Source organism: Neophocaena asiaeorientalis, unplaced genomic scaffold (genome assembly GCF_003031525.2).
Source record: "Neophocaena asiaeorientalis asiaeorientalis breed wild unplaced genomic scaffold, Neophocaena_asiaeorientalis_V1.1 scaffold150, whole genome shotgun sequence".
Taxonomy (NCBI): Eukaryota; Metazoa; Chordata; class Mammalia; order Artiodactyla; family Phocoenidae; genus Neophocaena; species Neophocaena asiaeorientalis.
In genome coordinates, this window is record NW_020176571.1 from 5,328,095 (window position 1) to 5,342,281 (window position 14,187).

Genomic DNA, 14,187 nt, shown 5'->3' on the forward strand with positions numbered 1-14,187 from the left:
ATAGGGAGTTAAGGGTTGGGGAGAGGCACCCTGGGGCTGAAGGAGCTGCAGACTCGTCTTCCTCCGAGGACTACAATTTCACTCTGAGCATCATTAATCAGTTCAAGAGCCATAAGCACAGCAATGTGAAGCCACCCTACAATCATCAAGGGGAGGGATCCCAAGCCGGGAGGGGGCGGGGGGTGGTTCAAAGCTGTCGACATGGATACAGGCTGAAGCATCACAGGCGGGCAGGGCTCCAGCTAGACCGCACCCCACGCCCTACCCAACCCAATCCCTGCACCCATACCCACCCCCTGGTTGCCAAGGCGGCAGCATATACCCTGAAGACAGTCGCCAAACTGCGTGGAAAAGTTCAGCAGGTGTGGAGCTCCCCTGCTAATTCTCAGCTTTGCTTAGAGTAGCCCAGCGTCTGACAGCACTGGGCCGACAACCTGAACTCCTGGGTCTTGCCACCAGAGCTTCAAAAAAGATCTCGAATCGTCGGAGGTCTAAAGCTATGCACCCTACGTCTCATCTGAAATAAAGTTCCTTGGCACTGAATGTCAGTTTCACTTCTAGAATGTTGTCCACGCCTTGTTTGCTGCCCTCCAAAGGCCTGCAAGGTACCTGAGGCAGGGAGCACGCCCCTCTCACTGGAGTCTCCCAGGGCTCCCGCCTCACTGCTGGGAACACAGAAGGGATAACGGTTGTTACCCAAAAGAGTAAGCAGCCCTATGGCGAAAGTGATCGCAGCATCTCTTCCCATGTATCACGGGCATCTACTTACCCGCTACTCCAATTTTCTTTGGCAACCCATGCTGGTGCAGGAAACTTAAACTCTGGTTGACTAGTCTGCTTCGTAAGAGAGGAACCAAGACGACTCAGGTCATCAAACCTGAACTGTCCTAAACCAGATAGCCAGAGCTTCAAGATGCTGTCATTGACTGTGTCTCTGCCCCATGGCTGTGTACCTCCCCCTCTTCAGGTGGTATCTTATGGGCCATTCCGTCAGTGGCTGCTGGGCAGAGGGAGCGGATGGTACACGAAAGGAAGAGGAATGGGGAGGGGGAGAGGCAAGTTGAAAAGTAACTGTTTATCTACAACTTCACCCAAGAATGGGAACTGCTTTGGCCTCTCAGCCACAGACTTCAGACACCAAGATTCTACCCCTAAACAAGCATGGAAATCAGTGTGAAAGAAGAAAATAATCAAACTTTAAAAAAAACAAAAACAAAGAGTCTCTGCTTTGAAAATTGAAATTCTGAATTTTTCCTTTCTTTTCAGCAAAAAGGGCTAATTGGTTCCATCATGCATCCTCCATCTGGCCATAACGGCAAAGCTTTCTTCTTCAGGATGACTTCCAAAGTCCTTCCTCTCCGCTCTAGACCCAGGGAGAGAGATCTGAGACCCAATCTTTTGTCCTCCTACTCCCAGAAGGGGAGCCAGCCAGAAGGAAAAAGCACTGAGAACATTTTCCTTCCCCTCTCGCCCCAAAGAGAAGCAGTGCCTCGGCCCAAACAAAGCATGGCCCACCGAGGACTTCTTTACTGATCCCCAAAGTCCCTTCAGGTCACCGGGTACTTCACACCTGTTGCTTAGAACCACAATTCCCCAGGGAAAAGGCTCACATTTTCTCTCTGCCCAGCACTGGCCACAGCTCTGCTGATTCTGCCAAGCCCAGCAACACTGGGCCTCTGCAAATCCGGGGTCAGGGTCAAGGACCAGAGCAGGGTGGGCCCAGGCCCTGGGACTGTTACCTGAAAACACCCTCAGAATATAAAACCTAAGGCTTCGCATTTAGCTTCCAAGACACCTCTGGTTTCCTGGACACAAAGGCTGACCCAAAGCACAGTTTCTGGTCCGCCTCCCAAGGTGAGAATCTCATGAAATCTCCAAGTGCCGCCGAGTGATAGGGACTGCAGCTCTGCCCCTCCAGGCCAAACACCAGGACAGGTACCTAGAGAGATGATGCTCAACTCCTGAAAACTCATTCGGTTTTGATTCCCCCCAGAACAGGGCCCAGTCTGCATTCTGCTTTCATCCCTGTATTCCAGCCGGACGTAAATCTAAACCAGAGACCCCAGACAGTGCATTGAACAGAGACTATATTTACCCATCACCAAATTGTCTTGACATGTGCTTAATTACTTAAATGCCTTTAATCCCAAGCCTTTTCTTCTAACAAAATATAAACCAGTTCAGCTGGATGAATGATAAACCAGATGTTTACACCACACAACACGGTCTGGCTTCGGTCAAAATAATTAAGACATCGTCTCCTGAGTAGGGAGGGGAGATGCCCAAAGCATACGTTTGTTTAAAGGCTCTGACACCGAAATATCTATGAAAATGTAGCTCCATCAAGCTGTAATTTTCTGTCCGTGAAAAGGCAACAACTTTCATACGAAGGAACAGGAGAGGCGTCAGTCAAGGAAGCTTGGGCTTCTTTCCAAGGTAAAGTGCACTTGAAAGGCATTCCAGAACGGGGTGAACTGGCACGGTCCTGAACCCGACCGCTGACCTGACGTTATGTTGATTAGCCAAGCTCGTGATGACTCACAGACTACCACCACCCTGTGGATCCCAAACTCACAAGTACTTCCAGGCTCTGGACATGGTTTGTGCATCAGCCCAGCATCCCTCACTGCCCAGGTACATAAAAGGGAAAGGGCAAGCTGGCTCTTGGGGAGGTTACAGAAGAAACCCCCCAAATTAAAAGTTAGACAGTCACCAAATGCCGATCCTTTTTCAAGGTCAGCTCCCCTTCCTTTGCCTTCGTTCTGCTAATTTTTATCCTGCTGCCCCTCCTTTCACCAAAGAAGAAAAAAAGTAAAGAAAAGAAAAAAAGGCGACAGGAAGTCCAAGAGACCCTACTGCTGGCTAGGACACTGAAAGGGACCAAATGGCGAACGTCCGTATAGCAAATGTTAGAAAGACCACAGCAAAGATTAAGTCCTTCACAGAGCAGACTTGGTTTCGTTCGAGGACTTCGGGGAAGTGACATTCAGATGCCCAGAAGGCCAGCACGTGGACTACCCTTCCCACTCCCAAACGCAGGCAGGGCAAGAAGCCTGTGGCACCCCATCCTGCACTCACATCGCTGTCTACCTTTAGAGTCCCTAAGAGTCACCTGCGGAGCGGGTTATAAATGCTCTAACATCGCTGTCTACCTTTAGAGTCCGTAAGAGTCACCTGGGGAGCGGGTTAAAAATGCTCTCACATCGCTGTCTACCTTTAGAGTCCGTAAGAGTCACCTGGGGAGCGGGTTTAAAATGCTCTCACATCGCTGTCTACCTTTAGAGTCCCTAAGAGTCACCTGGGGAGCGGGTTAAAAATGCTCTCACATCGCTGTCTACCTTTAGAGTCCCTAAGAGTCACCTGGGGAGCGGGTTAAAAATGCTCTCACATCGCTGTCTACCTTTAGAGTCCCTAAGAGTCACCTGGGGAGCGGGTTAAAAATGCAGTTTGGGACTAGCGGTGCAAACTAGTATATACAGGATGGATAAACAACAAGCTCCTACTGTAGAGCCCAGGGAACCACGTACACAGAAGGGTAACAGCTCTCCCGCTAATTCCGGGTCACGATGCTACCTGGCATCCCCAACTGCCAGGCCGTACCTCTGTAAATGGTCTCTCTGTTGATATTCCTGCCCTGAATGGTGGTCATGTGAGTGTGTCATTTGCTCCTGTTGGGACCCTAAGCTGATTCTCTGGAGTGGTTCCCTTTCTGTCTTTTGTATCATTTGCTTTCCCTGCATGCATCTCTCTCGCTAGACAGCCACGTGGCTTATTTGTTCTTCTCAAATGCCACTCAAATGTGAGCTCCGTAAAGGCAGGGATCTGTGTCTGTCTTGAGTCCCTACTCTAGTCCCCAGTTCTAGAACATGAATGATACGTAGAATACGAATAAATATTTGTTGAATGAATGGATGTCACAGTGGGAAGACCTCAGCTTCCACCTTCGCTGGAAAACCTTTCCCAATAACTTCACCCGTTTATTAACTGATTAATTTACAAGAGCACTGAAGAAGAGTCAAGAAACTCAGGTTTCCGTCGGCTCCAAATCTCTAACCTTGGGCTCGAAGTCAATCTCTCTGTTGGGAAAGTGGTTAATATCTAATATCCGCTGAACCTGCTCCGCACGGGAGTTAAAGGATCAGAGGAGACTGAAGCGTATGAAAGTGCTTTGCAAAGCACACTATGACACACATGCAAGGGGTCCTCGCTATCTTGGTTACAGGAGGACCTCATGTGTACAGAGATCTCTTATCTGGTTATCTCAGCTCTCACAACAGAGAACCCAGAAGAAAAAGTATCTCAATCTCAGGCAACCGACTCCCTAAGGTTACGTACCTAGCCACGGCAGAATCCTCCAGATCCTTCTGCAATGCCTTTTCGCTCTCTCTTTACCCCAAATTCTAAGGAGTTTGTTTTTCTGTGTCCTAAATAGCACGGCAAACCGTGAAATAGCAAAACTCAGGGAGGGAGGTCACCAGAGTCAAGAATTCAAAAACATCAGAGACTGTGGGGCAAACAGCCCTAATAATACTTAGGTAATCCTTGAGGAAACTTGAATAACCTTATATTCTCAAGGATAATCCTGAATGCTACAGAAAAGCTTACGGATGCCTTTATAGAGAGACCCTATGTTGATATATTCTATGTAAGAAAGCAGGGAATTTCAGAGAGACTTTAGAAAAATTTCTATATAAGAAGATATTGCTGAGGACATGAAGTGCTACACCACTGACTGTATTCCCCTCTCACTTCGGTTCAAGGTCAAATTTGCAGCCCAACTGCAAAAGCTAGAGGGCCGTATGGTTTGCATATCTGTAGTCTATTTTTTTTTTTTTTTTTTTTTGGGAAGCCCTGTAGCCTATTTTTTCCTCCTAGTTTCAACAGTATATTTTCATTTGTGTTTTTCCTGTTTCTTATTTCTTTATTATTTATATTATGCTATTTTATTGTTTTCCTTGTAAGTCACCTCAGAAATTTTGTGGAACAAGACGGGACTATAAATAAATCAATACATACATCTTGTATATGCAGCATAGTGCCTTACAAAGTAGGCATTCAAAACAGTGTATTTTCTACACAGAGGACGGTGACAATACCAGATGAACGGGAGTGATTCGGAATTATTACTATCTTTAGTTGTATTTTTCCATCTTCTATTTCTGATCTTTATCATCTTTTCCATCTTCTAATTTCCACTGTAATTGAGGACGATGAGAAAGGGAGTCAAGCTTTGTAAACTGGTCACAAAAGTAACGACCACATAAAAGGCAATTCCAGGGCTGAAGGATCAATGAAAATGCCTTGGAAAACAATTCTGCACACAGTCCTGTTCTTCCTTTTTCTTTTATTTTTATGAGGCAACCCTCCTCTGGAGGAAATCTAAGCCAATTCTCAGCCCATGTGTGTTTCTCCATAAAACCAGAGAGAAGGGCAATAAAATCAAAAGTTACCCATGGCTCAAAGGTCCGTATTATCCTCAGGCCTCACAATGTTACCACATTCCTCATTCTTTCTGATCTTCTAAGTAAGATGGTGAGTTGGCCAAAAAGCTTAAAGGGTACTGCTGTATTTTCCCAGGCGGAAGTCAAAGAACCTGAGAATCGGCCTTCAGCGTTCGCCTCTCCTGGGAAGCAGAGTCCAGTCCCTTGTTAGGAGCTAGTAAACCATCAGCAACTACCGTGGAACCAACAGCCCATAAAGACTCAGCCAAACGCCACGCTGAGTTCCCTGCATCCCAAAGGCAGAGGAATAGGCTCGGAGGAGGGAACCCAGGTTCTAGACCCAGTTCTAACAGTGTCTCAGTATGCGGCTCTGGAGAAGACACCCCTCCTGTCTGTGCACCTCGGTAACTGGAGATGATCATTCCTGACACACCTACCTTCCTGGGGAGTCATGAAGCTGACACTGGATAACTTATGATGATATTTAGATGCATCCATGGGAGTTGGCTGTTCTCAATCTGTGCTCCCCTTGCCCTCTGTACACTTCTAATAGCACACCTGCCAGATTATCTCATAATTACCTGTTTACGTGTCTGTCCACGTGGCTAAACTAAGAGCCCCGCAAGAACAGAAAGTAGGTCAAATTCATCCCGCCATCTCTCAGTTTCTAGAACATCATTTGACACATAGCAGGTGCTCAATATTATGTTTTCTGAATGTCAAAAAAGAAAGAAATTTTTGAAAACTACTCAACAACAAAATCCTTAAGATGTCTGACTTTGTGACATCAGAAAACAAACAAACAAACAAACAGATCCTCAAAGGGAAAAAAAACTGCTGTCTTAAAGCAGAGGGTCTCTAATGGCTTTTCAACAATCTGGAGGCTGTCCCTCAAAACAAACTTTAGTTTTTAAGGACTTCCCAGTTTACAAAACAAACTAACAGTTTCTCGTTTAATCTTTACAAAAACTCTGCAAGACACGTAATTCTTGCCTAAAAGGGAAAACTGGGTTGGAGAGAAATTTGTCCACAAACACAGGGAACTCACCAGCTACTGCTATGACACTAGCCGGCTGACCACGTTTAATTAATTCACTAAAGCAAGTTGACTGAGTAGAACATGCAGGGCAGCCAGCCAAGTGCACTGGGGGATAAAAGATGATCCAGACACATCTCAAGGACTGTCTCGGGGGTCTAAGCTATGGACACAGATAATCACCAAGAAAGACATCAAACTTGATGGGAGTTCCGAGGAGAGGGCATAAAGGGAGAACCTGGGGGACAGAGGTATTCAGTCTGGGGGTGGGCCCGGGTGAGACGTGGGGAAGGACATCCCAGCAAAGGGAGCAGCAGGAATGAAACCAGAGAGGGCAGCAGTCACATTAACAGGAAGAAAGGCAGGAGAGATGGACAGGGTGAGAGAGGAATGAGATGGAAATGGGCACAGCCAGACGTTGATTTCAAGGTTCTGGGAATATCTCAGTGGAGGTATCCAGCCGGCCGCTGGAAAGGCTGGTGTGACATGGGGGAGAGAAGTGGGAAACAGAAATTCACAGCTGCACGTCTTCTGTGCAAAGTGAGAGTCAGGAGGCCAAGGGAACGTGGAGAAGACAACCTTGAAAATGGGGGAGGAGGAAGAGAAAGCAAAGCAAGTGTGGTCCAGGAAGGAGAAGCAGGATCCTCCGTGGGTACAGTGACAGGGTCTGGAAGGACACAGGAAGACGAAGACGGAGGAAAAAGCCGTGCAACGCGGGCAGGACGCAGTCACCTGTGACACCCGAGGGAGCAGTTTTGGTCCAACCAAAGAGGGTGTGAGTGAATAAAAGGCAGATTACTGGAACCGAGGAGTGAACTGGACTAGAAGTGAGGGTAAATTCCAGAACTTTGACAGAGGCCATGGGAAAATACAAACTACATCCTCAGACCCCTTGAGGCCTCTGGTGGTCCTCGGTTACAAGTGCTCAAAGTGAGGGCTTCGGTCCATCCCATGGGACTGAGGGGCCAGTGCATCTCCTCACTCAGAGTCTCGTCTCATCAGCTCCAGACAAACACCACCATACAGAAGATCTGATTTTTTAACACTGGAGTGGTATTTAGAATTTTGTCGTGACATGAATACATCAGAGCAGAGTCACATACAGTCGCCCCCTTGAGAGGTCCCACACTGCTCTAATGATACTGTCACTACACAGCACCTGCTCTGATTCCCTCTTCAAGCCCTTCCCTCAGTCCTCCGGCAGCACACGGACCCCACATAAACTCTCCAACGTCAGCTATCATTACTGCCATCGCGGTTATTGCTCCTCAGCTTGACGGCCTACTTTATTCCCTAGACTTGCCTCTAAGTGACTCTTTTCACCTAAAAGCTGCCTCAAAAGCCCAAGGTTTGTCAGCCCAGGGGATGTTCTGAGCGATGAGTGACAGCAGCCCCTTTGGAAAGAGCATTCCACCTGCAGGGGGACCGTGTGGACGGGACGCCGCGCGTGGACCTAAGCTCTGCGTGTCCCCCCGCCTGTGTCCCCTCCACCACCCGTCAGCATCCGGACCGCCTGCCTTATACTGCAAGCTCCCAAACACTGAGGGTCCTGCTTCAAACACAAACACCCCCAGGTTCAAAAACCAAACCACAAGGCAAACAGGTTTAGCCAGACAGGTTTAGTGGTGACAAGGGTGCTGAACTCAGAAGAGGTACCGTCAGACTAATTCACCCTCTCTGGGAGTCAGTTTCTCTGACCTCAAGTGAGGGGCTTGGACTAAAAGGCCTCTAAGATGCCTTTCTTCTTAAAATCAAACGAATTAAAAGCCGCCCTGGGCTTCCCTGGCGGCGCAGTGGTTGGGAGTCCACCTGCCGATGCAGGGGACGCGGGTTCGTGCCTCGGTCCGGGAAGATCCCACATGCCGCGGAGCGGTTGGGCCCGTGAGCCATGGCCGCTGAGCCTGCGCGTCTGGAGGCTGTGCTCCGCAACGGGAGAGGCCACAGCAGTGAGAGGCCCGCGTACCGAAAAAGAAAAAATAAAAGCTGCCATGATTTGGGTGGTTATTAAAACCTTATGGAGACTGTGAAGGGAGAGGAGATGAATTTTCGGTACCAAGTGAAAGGTGTCAGCAAGGATCCAAGGAAAGGAGAGGAAGGACAGAGACCCGGGGTGAAGCTCAGGGGGCAGCCCCAGCCCCATGAGAAATGCGGGCAGGCAGGGCATCCCCTCCATGCGGGCGTCTGTTTGTCTTGTTCTCAGTCTCCCTGGCCCCCCAGCCCCTGTCAGCACGGCCCCCGGTGGGAGGGTCCTCACCCATCATGTTGTTGGCTCGAGAGCAGGTGGTGCGCTTCAGGATCTCGTGTACCTAAAAGAGATGACAGTTAGGCCATGAGCATCTGGGCCACGTGGTGCGTCCCCAGCCCGGGGGGGGATGGGCAGGCACGTGCCAAGCTCACGGACGTTCCAACAAAGCATCTAACCTCACGCACACACACCCCGTTTGCCACCCCGCCCCGCAAAATAAAGAAAAGCCTGTAAATTGACTGCAGTTACAGGAGGGAAGGGAAGCCCAGACTCACATCCCTCTGGAGGGCCCAGGAGGAAGCCAGGAGGGAAGGCAAGGGGGGGCGTGCCCGCCCCGCCAGCCCCAACGGTGCCCTGCCGCTGAGGGGTCCTGAGCGAGCTCCCTGCAGGTCCTGAGGGCCCGCGGGCCCCCCTGCAATGGAGCTGTCCCTCAGAGCTCCATTGGGGACCCATGAAAGCGCTTTGGCAACTAGAAGAGGGCCACCTACATCTTGGTCCTTGGTGCTATCACCTCTTTGCTTTTCCCCCAAGTCCTTATCACGCCTCCCCAGTCAGAGCAGGTCCCACCCATCCTCAAGACTCCAGGTGTCACAGTGCATCCTGGGCACACGGCAGGCTGCTGCTCCGTGACCGCTGTGCCATCAACAGGTCAACAGCCCCGACTGCGGGGCCTGCAGGGACCCCGTCGCTCACTCAGGAGGGCGGGGTGCCGAGAGCACCCCGGCCAAGGAAGCAGGGACCCAGGGCAGAGTAAACCTGCAGGCCAACTAGTGCCCTCCAAGGGGTCTCAAGCCTGCTCCCGGCTCCAGGAAGGAAGTCGGCGTTGGGACAGACAGCTGGGCTGTCCAGACGCCCACGGGAAAGGGTGCACTGGGAGGTGCAGGTGAGGTCCTCAGACCAAGGCCCAGGGCGGAGCAGACCCCAGGACAAAACCCAAGGCCCTTTTCTCCCCCCGTCACAATGTGCGGTGGACTGGGAAAAGGGCAGGAGGGGAAGGAAGAAGCTTCCAGAACGAGAAAAGATGTGTTACTCCATCATCATTCACACTCCCACGTTCCAGCCACAGACCTACAGGGAGTGGTAAATAAATAACTTCCAGCAGAATGGGGCCCAAGAATGTTTAATTCACTTCTAATGCAGTGCAGTATCCAACTGCAATAATAATTAGGAACAGCATCTATGTGGCAGCCTATCATTCTACAAGCACTTTGCAATTATCGGGTAATTTCCACAGTGCCCTATAACGTCCCCCCCAGTCGTGGGACCCAAGCTGTGGGGAGACTTACAGCTTGTAACAGCATCAACTAGAACAATGGGAAGCTTATGCTTTTTTCTGTAGGAAGATAAAAGAAATCGTATGCCCGTGTTAAATCTTCCTAGAGCACTAGGCCAAGGGATCTGAGGTGTTTTCTTGCCCATCCTACAAGCAAAGAGTCAGGGCCGTGTTTTCAGCGTGACTTGGAAATGTTCTGTATCTTCCTCCAATCACCTGCCCCTTCTTACCCTTCTCATCACCCTGCTGACTTGGAAGTCCTCTAGGTATCTAACGCTTATTCCTCCTCCTGTTGAAACTTAAGTTCTTTCCTAGGGATCAAGGGAAACACACTGCCATGTTTCCACTGTGGCCTAAGTGACCAGCGTTCCTTGGGCCCCTTTTTCTCTCCCTTCTTCTGTCCATAGGCTGGGTGCTCTCCAGGGGTGGAGGGGATAAATGGATCAGTGAACAGAGATGCCCTACAGCTCAGACTGGGGCCGCAGGGCCCAGGCCCTATGCAGATTTTCAGTGGAATCAACCATCCTGCAAAATCCAAAACCTTGACTGCAAAAGGCAAGAAGACAGTAGAAGAATGGCTACAGTCACAAATGCTGGCTTCCTATTGAACGGGCTGGTAATTTTGTCCTTGGACAAACTGCCCAGCTCTAGCATTCCCCGTGACAGCAACGTGCAGGACTTCTTTGGGAATGAAAGAAAGAAACTCAGCAGCCCAGCAATGAGCCCTCATTTGGACACAAAACGATCTGCCTGAACTTTTTTTCAATTCATTGCATCTCAGAGCCTCAGTTTCCTCAACAGTCAAGCAAGGGGGTCACCTGACTAGCTGAAAGTCCCCCCCAGCCCTGACATTCCCTGCTTTTGTGATTCCAAGAAGGGCCTGGGTGGAGAACCACAAAGAGGAGACCCCCGTCTCAAGCCAAGAGTGAGAAGAGTTGTTGGCTATTTCGATACTGGGATTGGGAAGCTCCTGGACGCTCCTTCCAGTTGCTAGGCAACTCCAAGCAAAGGATGATGGGAGGCAGCAGGGAGGGCAAGAGATGCCCTGCCAAAGGGGACTCAGGCTTCCTCTCCCCCACCCGAGCCCACCACACCTGGTTAAGCACCTGGTTAACTGGTTTACTTACAATGCGGCTACGGGTAGCATTATCAAAGAAGGTGTCCTCGTCCTGTATGTTGTACCTGGCGACACCAAGAAAGCAGGTCAATTCATTTCATTATCCTTGTCCTGGGACTACTGTCACCCCAGGCCCAGAGCAAACCTCTAGAAAGCAACATAGCAAGATGTGTAAGCCACACACACACACTCACAACATTTACACTCTTTCTGACCCAGTAATTCTGAAAACTTATCATAGAAATGTATCACTGGGAAAATTAATTCAGCGGAAAAAAAAAAGGTCCATGAATTAAAATGTTCATTACAAACTTACTTATAACAAAGATTATGGAGCTAAGACGCAATTCCAAAACCTAAAGGATAGATTATCACATAGCCATTGAAAATTATAATTATGAAAACTTTAGAAATACTGTAGAAAAAGTGAGACTACCATAGAAAAACATGATACTATGATAAGTTTTAAAAACGAAAGTATATAAAAAGGATTCCTGTGTGTGGACAAAGAGAGGAAAAACACAACAACGGGGAACTCCCTGGCGGTCCAGTGGTTAGGACTCAGCACTGCCACTGCCGAGGGCCCAGGTTCAATCCCTGGTTAGGGAACTAAGATCCTGCAAGCCGCACGGCGTGGCTGGGAAAAATAAAAACAGAAAAACAAAACTCAACAACAGAAAAGAGTGCAGTTTCAGGATGTTGGGCTTATAACTGTTTCTCAAAATTTCATTTAATGTTGTCACTGTTGTCATAGCAATTAGATACCAAACTCCCAATTATGCAAGACCTGTGTGTGCTGTAAACTTCAAATGCTGACCTTTCACTCAAAAAACCACCTGTGTGGAATAAAGATGCAGACGCAGAGAATGGACTTGAGGACACGGGGAGGGGCAGGGGAAGCTGGGACGAAGTGAGAGAGTGGCATGGACATATATACACTACCAAATGTAAGGTAGATAGCTAGTGGGAAGCAGCCGCATAGCACAGGGAGATCAGCTCGGTGCTTTGTGACCGCCTAGAGGGGTGGGATAGGGAGGGTGGGAGGGAGGGAGATGCAAGAGGGAAGAGATATGGGAACATATGTTTATGTATAACTGATTCACTTTGTTACACAGCAGAAACTAACACACCATTGTAAAGCAATTATACTCCAATAAAGATGTTAAAAAAAAAAAACACCTGTGTGACTGTCCTTAGGGCACTGTGCTGGAGGGCACACAGACACCTGAACCATGCCCCCGGCCCCCTGGGAGCCCAGCCACTGGGGATGGGGGCGGGGGGTGTTTCCAAGCAACTGATGCAGAGGAGAACGTGGCCACATGCAGACCATTGCTGTGAAAACTCAGAGGATGGAGAGCATATTCTGGCTGGGGGTGAAGAACTGGCCTGGGGATCACAGGGGCTGAGTGAATGCAGCCGTGTGGGAGGTGGCCGGTCAGATGCCAGCGCCGGTGTGGAGACAGGGCCCAAGGAAGAGGGGATATAGAGGACGCTCAGAGTGCAAAAACAATAGCCGGCCAGGAGGTCAACGTGCCAATCCCAGTCCAGCCACTTAAGCTTTCATGACCTTGGACAGATCCTGGGCCTTGGTTTCCTCTCCATAATAGAGGGATAGTTATATCTGGACGGCCGCTTCACAATGGGAGTGTGACGCTGTGATTTATAGTAAATATATATTTTGGTCTTTACCCCTGTGCTCACAGCTCCCCAAGCCCTAGGAATTTCCTGAGCCATAGAGCGTCTTTTGTTATAGTATTTGGTCTCCTGTCCTCAGTTCCTGAAATTGCTTCAGAGCCATAAAGGTGACAGGAGTGTCGTGTTATTCCTAACAAGCCCCTTTCAACCACCAGTGAGTTTATGTTAACGAGGTGACTTTTGGAAAGCCGCTAAGGATAAGGCTGGTTGCCAGGGAAACCACCAGGAGTTAGGGTTGGAACTTTCAGTCCTACCCGCTGATTTCGGGGGAGCAGAGCCGGACTGGAGGTTGAATCAATCACCAATGGCCAATGATTTGATCAATCACACCTATGGAATGAAACCTCCATAAAAATCCAAAAGGATGCAGTTTGAACAGCTTCTGGGTTGGTGAATCAAAACGCTTTCACGCTGAGCCCGAAACTCACGAGGACAGAAGCTCCGTTGTTTGGGACCTCGCCTTATGTATCTCTTCACCTGGCTGTTGACCTGTATCCTTTAACATCCTTTATAATAAACCGGTAATCCAGCGAGTAAACTGGTTTCCTGAGTTCTGTGAGCCACTCTAGCAAATGAGTCGAACACAACGAGGGGGTCGTAAGAACCTCTGACTTGTAGCCAGTCCGTCAGAAGCACAGGTCGCAACCTGGACTTGCTCAGGCATCTGCAATGCGGGGCAGTCTTGTGACACTGAGCCCTCAGCCTGAGCAACCCGATGCTATTTCCAGGCAAACAGTGTCAGAACTGAGTTGAATTGTAGGGCACCCAGCTGGTGTCGGAGAATTTCTTGGTGGTGCGGGAAAACCCACACACACATTGGAACTGGTGACCAGAATTGGTACCAGAATCGTTAAGGGGTAAAAACTCAATGAGGGAGCATATGCATGTGTACAGAATTGTTATCTAACATGGCAAAGTGGGCAGAGATGGCACCCAACGAATGGCAGAAACACAGCCCATCGATGCCATCTCCTCCAAAAGCACAGATCCTGTATCTTTTCTTCCTTTCCAAGCCCATTCCTTTCCCTCTCTCACTCGATTCTCTTACCACTCTTGATAGTTTCTTATTTTATCATTAGCTCCTAAAACAGAATTCGTGCTTGGCTTCTGCATCTCCCACTTCCCAACCACGACTCCCCCTTCCAAAGGCTTCCCAAAAGGCCATCCCTGAGAAGAAAACCTATTCCCTCCCCTCCTCTGGGTCAGTGAGGGCACGAGCTGGCAGCTGAGAAGACAGACGTCCAGAAGCTTCATCCACCATCTCTCTGGATTATCACAATATCTTGAAACCCTGTTAGACTGGGAACAGACCAGAGTGGTCTCCCTGCAGAAGGTAAACAGGTATCGGACCACTTTGCTCACAGAGTCCCAAAGTTTCTG

The 14,187-nt window shown here is 49.2% G+C and overlaps 1 protein-coding gene and 1 non-coding gene across 2 annotated transcripts in view; one reads left to right on the plus strand and one right to left on the minus strand.

The window, feature by feature from the left end:
- Window positions 1–14,187, minus strand: part of ANO2 (anoctamin 2) — a 314,636-nt gene that overhangs the window by 224,139 nt on the left and 76,310 nt on the right. The window contains exons 5-6 of the mRNA XM_024733224.1: window positions 11,123–11,177; window positions 8,732–8,783 (exon numbers count right to left, since the gene is read on the minus strand). Of these exons, the coding sequence (XP_024588992.1) occupies window positions 8,732–8,783; window positions 11,123–11,177 (107 nt within the window). The remainder of the gene's footprint in view (window positions 1–8,731; window positions 8,784–11,122; window positions 11,178–14,187) is intronic.
- TRNAG-GCC (transfer RNA glycine (anticodon GCC)) lies at window positions 11,649–11,721 on the plus strand. Its single transcript has one exon. It is a non-coding gene; the product is annotated as a tRNA-Gly (tRNA).